Source organism: Triticum aestivum, chromosome 1D, assembly GCF_018294505.1.
Source record: "Triticum aestivum cultivar Chinese Spring chromosome 1D, IWGSC CS RefSeq v2.1, whole genome shotgun sequence".
NCBI lineage: Eukaryota > Viridiplantae > Streptophyta > Magnoliopsida > Poales > Poaceae > Triticum > Triticum aestivum.
Genome location: NC_057796.1, coordinates 430,257,614 through 430,263,543, shown reverse-complemented (window position 1 = coordinate 430,263,543; position 5,930 = coordinate 430,257,614). Strand labels below are relative to the sequence as shown.

Here is a 5,930-nt window from a genome sequence, read left to right as displayed (position 1 = left end):
AATATTGAACACCACTCCTTCCGGTTCCTTACCTGTGAGGTCACCGAGTAGCCTTCCAAGGCACACACCTTGACACACCGCGGTTGCAGCTGCAATATACTCTGCTTCACGAGATGATAATGCGACCACCTTCTGCTTTTGTGACAGCCAACTCACTATGCTTCCTCCCAAAAAATATGCCACACCCGAGGTACTTTTACGGTCGTCCACATCTCCTGCCATGTCGCTATCACTGTAGCCAAGTAGCTCCACCATCTCCTTCTTCTTCTTTCTCAAGTAGACACAACCGAAATTTGTTGTCCCTTTGATGTACCTGAGTATATTTTCCACCGCTGCCCAATGCTCCGTCATGGGTGCTTCCATGAAGCGACTCACTATGCCAACGGAATAGGCCAAGTCCGGTCTTGTATTCGTGAGATACCTCAACTTTCGGACCACACTTCTATACTCCGTTGCATCAACCGCGGGTGCTTCACTCTTCTTGCTTAGTCTGTGACGAGGTGGATTGCAATCTTTCATGCCACAGCTTTCAAGTACCTTCTTTGCATATGCCTCCTGGCATATTATGATCCCCTCCGGCTTTTGCTGTACCTCGATCCCGAGGTAGTAACTCAAGAGCCCTAGATCAGTCATCTTGAATAGCTCCTCCATTTGTAGCTTGAAGTTTGCAATCACCTCATCGTCTGCTCCAGTTATCAATAGATCATCCACATAGATGCCCACTAGTAGACGATCACTTCCTTCACCTCGCTTGTACAATGCATGCTCTAGTGGGGCTTTCTCAAACCAAGAGAAATCAATGTACGGTCAAGCTTCATATTCCATGCCCTAGGAGCTTGTCGTAGCCCATACAACGCCTTCTGTAGCTTCAATACCTTGTGTTCCTCTCCTTCTTGGATGTACCCCGGTGGTTGCTTCACATACAACTCTTCTTCTAACTCCCCAGTCAACAACGCGGAGTTCACATCCATGTGATGTAGCCTCCAAGATTCTTGAGCCGCGAGAGCTATAAGTAGCCTCACCGTGTCCATCCTTGCAACTGGAGCGAACACTTCTTCGAAGTCCACATCTTGCTTTTGCATGCATGCTTTAGCTACAAGCCTTGCTTTATGCTTCATCAAGTTCCTTTCGGCATCTTTCTTGACTTTGTACACCCACTTGAGCTCTATGGCATTCTGACCGTTGGAAAGATCCGCGAGCTCCCATGTATTGTTGTCTCGGATCGACCACAACTCTTCATTCATAGCACGACGCCAACACTCTTCCGTCTTTGCGTCTTCAAAATTTTCCGGTTCCCCGATGTGCAAACATCGTTGCCCTTTACTCTTCATCGTCACCGAATTTATTTGAAGCGCTTCCTTTGGAGAGAGATCCAACACGCGTCGTTCTCGTGCTACCGGAGAAAACACGCTTGCTTCTGAACTTGCCAAAGTTCCATTTTCTAGCAATTTGGTACCTTCCAAATTAGCTGCACTTTCACAAGTTGAACCAGCCAAAAACACTAGAGATGCTTCACGTGCATGCCCTTCTGGTCCTCCAGCCACGTGTTCTACTGAAAGTTGAGCCACGGCTGGGCCTTCTGGCTGTTCTGGCCTGCCAGTAGCCGGCCTGCCTGCTGGGCTCCCCGGCTGGGAGCTTGGTGCTGGGCCACGCCCAGCTTTCGGCCCGTCCGCGGGGCCACTGCCTCCAGTGCAGCTGGCTGAGCTGCACGGCACAGCGTGCATGCCTCGTAGGCCATGCGTGTCGCTTGTAGCGCCAGCACTAGACGCGCTCCTTGCGCTGCTCCTTGTGCTTCGAGGAGAGGCTGCAACTCCTGTTCCTGGGACGCCAGCTGATCCAGGTGAGGTCCCTGACGCGTCTCGCCGCGCGCCATCGTCTGGAGCATCGCTCCGTGTTGCCGAAGTTTCCGGTTGTTCTGGCAACACGTCTTTGTTGTTTTCTTGCGTGACCACACCGTCACACATGGTGTTGTGGACTTCTGGCGCCACGTCTTCGCCTGATTTCAGCGTGACCACATAATCATGCCTCGTGTCATGGACTTCTGGCATCATGTCATCGCCTGAATCTAGCGCGAACACACAGTCACGCCTTGTGTCATGGACTTCTGGCGCCACGTCTTCGCCGTTCTCGAGCGCGATCACATCGTCACGCCTTACGTCATGGTCTTCGGGCGCCACGACTTCGCCTGGGTTTACTGACGTAATCACACTATCACGCCCTGGGTCATGGTCTTCTGGCGCCATAACTTCGCCTGGGTTTACTGACGCAGATGCACTCACCGGACCCGTGTCCGGCTGACCAAGATCATCTGGATCCTCTTCGTCCACTAGCTCGCACATTAGCATCATATCCCCATCGTCTCCTTCCTCGGCCATAAGCGCCCGTTGCTTCGGTGCTTCTTCGCAGTTAGCCTTGAAGTGATCGAGGAGGCCACACTTATGACACCTCACTTTTCTGATGTCAAACTTCCTCCTCGGTGGTGCAGGCGCATCCTCGTCGTCCGAGTCAGCGAAGTTCTTTCTCGCCGAGCGCTGCTTCCCCTTCCCCTTCTTCTTGCCGCTGCTCGTAGATCCGCCTTGCTTTTCTTTCGACAGGGCGATCCATTGCGCCTTTGTAAGCATGAGGTGCTCACTCGCCTCCGTGTCGCCGAAACTGAGACGAATTCTCTCGTCGTGGGCCTTGAACCTTCCGACGAGATCCTCAACCGTGAGAGTCTTCAGGTCGAGACATTGCTCGATCGACGTGACAATCTGAATGTAGCGTGCCGGCGCGGCGCGCAAAAATCGTCGGACGATCGCAACTTCTTCTAGGGTTGAACCATAGCTGCGTATGCCGTTGACGAGGGTCTTGAGACGGGCGGCAAACTGATCAACCGTCTCACTTTCATCCATCTTCAGGCACTCGTAGCTTCTCATCAGGGATTGAAGGTGTGCTTCCTTGACACGGTCATGACCCTGGTGCAGGATCTTGATGGTCTCCCATGCCTCCTTCGCCGAGTTCTTTCCGACGAGGTGTTGCAGCACATCCTTCGGCATGGCGGAGTAGATCGCTGTTAACGCCTGACGATCCTTCCGGTACTTTGCCGCGCCCTTTGCGTACTCGGCGCCGCCCGGGTCGACGGCTTCCCAGAACTCAGCTCCCTCCATCGCGACCTCCATGTTCATCGCCCATAGTGCGTAGTCCTCTCGATCCAGACGGGGGAATTGTGATCCCCCCACCATCGGCATCGGTGCTCCCGCTGCCGCCGTCACAATCTCCTTGCCCGTGGTCGACATGATCCTTCGATTGCTTTCCGAGGATACCAATTGTTGGCACTGGTCCCGACGTCGACGAGTACTTTCCGTCGAGGTGACACACGTGCACAACCCGGCTGCTTGATGTGTTCTAGCCGGTCGATACTTTTGACCAACACACGCACGTACGTTGCAACCAAGTAGGCACTCAGGCAGGTGGATCGAATCTGTGGAAGCTAGCTAGACGTACATGATCGATTGATCTTGCCGGGAACTCACGCACACACACGAAACAAATACGAGACGCTGATGGATAGCAATAGGTGTGTGTCGCACCTAATACTTTATTTCTTTTTGATCTAGGTTAAAAAACCTTACAGGGGTACAAGTATATATAGGAGCTAAACCAAACAGCCTAAAGCTAACTAGGACTAGGACTCCTACATGTACACGTGATTGACTCTAGTCCGACCCGGACTTAGACAGCGTGGTTATTTCCAACATCTGCTGCGGCTCCATTCGAAAGGGTGAAGCTCCTGCTGCAATACCAAGAGGAACTTGTGAGGCTTCGTATTCTTCCTGAGCCATTCAAGGGGATTACAGACTGCTGCAAACGCCTTGTCAAGACTGAAGGTCTCCGGTCCCTCTGGAGAGGAAATCTTTCTAATGTGATACGTTATTTTCCTCAGCAGGTAGCCCTGAACTTGTACTGAATTTGTAGCCTCGTTCGTCTATTTGAATCTCCAAGTTTCAATATTTTGCATTTGGCTACAATGTCTTGATTGGTGCTTTATTTTCTTTCTGACATGGTCCCTGGTCTTCTCTCTGAATGACTACTGCAACGCCGTTGTTCTTCCGGCTGTTTGGGGCAGGGCCTCGCCTAACAGTCAGGATGGATACTCCAGACGGTTCCTTTGGCATGCTGGGTGTGGGAGCATTGCAGGAGCCATGTCGCTGCTGTTGTTTTATCCATTGGAGGTCTCAAGGACCAAGCTTGCCAATGATCTTAAGATCAAAGGCAAATGGGAATTTGATGGTCACCTGGATGTTTATCGTCGTATATTGGGACCCAGACCACACGTGGAGGATCTATACAGGGGGTATTTCGTCTCCTCGTATGGAGCAGGGATATACCGTGGCCTGTACTTTGGACTTTATGGCGCCCTCAAGTCTATTGTTCTCACTGGCAGTACCAAGGTAGTCATTGCTTGTCAAAACTTGACAGTGTCAATATGATCACCTTTGCCCGAATTAATTCTCTTTCTCTTTGATATGTCTGCAGCAGGATGATTTCCTAGCCAGTTTTGCATTAGCGTGGGTGACTACCAACGTGTCGGCCTTTGCAACATACCCAATTGATACAATTAGGAGGAGAATGATGATGAATGGCTTTAGCTTCTCTGAAGTGTTGCTTGATGTGGGTGCCACCCCAAGGTTGCTGTACAAGGGAGCTGGTGCGAACATTCTTCGGTCAGGTGTCGCGGGAGCCTTTATGTTGGCTGGATATGATCAAGTGCAGGCATCTCTCACCAAGGGGAAGGTCTGAACTGCATTCATACTGATCTGATGTAGCAGCAGTTTCGAATCAGTATCTATCTCCAAACCAAAGCCAAAGCCAGTGTTTCTTGCTTATTAGATGGTGGCAACTAAGCTAAATGTTTATTATTATCATGATGCAAACCAAAACCAGTGTTTCTTGCTTATTAGATGGTGGCAAGCTCCTAAACTAAATGTTTGTTATCATGATTTTGAATCCAAACTGCCACGCATGAAGGCGTTGGATGTTTATTATAGTTATGTCTGGAGTTTGTTCCAGTATATCTTATCTTTGGTGTTGTCTTTTATGCATGACCAATTCATATTTGTTGGCACAAGTGTTGTTGCAAGCACAGGCGTGCTTGCACCTGTTTGCTTCGTCTTGAGAAGAAGAATGGTGTGTCGATCTGATGTACCTGGCGGCGCAGACATGTGGCCATGCCCATGCGGGGCGGGAGAGCATCCTCTGTTTCGACCTCCAAGAGCGGATGTGGAGTGCCCTCTTGAGACTAGGCAAGTCCTTTTTTGATGAGGTTCTACTCTTATGACCACGAGTCCCCTCGCTAGTAAAAAGAAAAAAAGAGAGCAGCGTCGCAATCGTGTGGCTGGCTTGGTGGGCGGCGTCCTCGCGTGGCTGCACCGAGACTAGTTTGGCCAGGACGCCTCAACGCCGCGCTACCCGCACCAGTTGGTCTGGCGATCGATATGGTTGGGGTCATCCACGGAGAGCAAAGCAACCAAGATGGGCGGCGCAACGACGACAATGACCGACGACGCTGATCGCCAAGGTTCCTGGTCCGACCGCTTCTTTCGCAGTCGCTCGCGCGCTGCGGACGGGCGGGGGCGGCCCGGCAGGGAAGAAGGAAGGCATGCAGAAGATCGCCCGCGGGGGCGGTTGCATTTGCATAGGTGGAGAGCACGCCGCTGGCCAAGCTCAGGCTGCATCGCGATGCTGCTGGCGCCCTTGCTTGTGTGGCGTCGCATGCAGCAGCTGGCTTGCTGGTGCTGCCTGCTGCCCCAACTCAGGAGCGGGGATGCAGCCCCCATCGTCAGGTCTCGCCGCCGGGATCTCCCTCCTTTCCCGCGACGCCAAGCTCAAAGGGCGACCCTGTTGTTAGAATTTATTAATGGGCTAGGCCCATAGCAATTTTTGAAATCTCA

The 5,930-nt window shown here is 51.9% G+C and overlaps 1 protein-coding gene across 1 annotated transcript; it reads left to right on the top strand.

The window, feature by feature from the left end:
- The first annotated feature begins 3,542 nt into the window (after window positions 1-3,542).
- On the top strand, window positions 3,543-4,779 carry LOC123160069 (ADP,ATP carrier protein, mitochondrial-like). The gene is made up of 3 exons (XM_044577894.1): window positions 3,543-3,556; window positions 4,106-4,430; window positions 4,519-4,779. Exons 1-3 carry the CDS (start codon window positions 3,543-3,545, stop codon window positions 4,777-4,779), a joined length of 600 nt encoding a protein of 199 aa, XP_044433829.1.
- The last annotated feature ends 1,151 nt before the right edge of the window (window positions 4,780-5,930 follow it).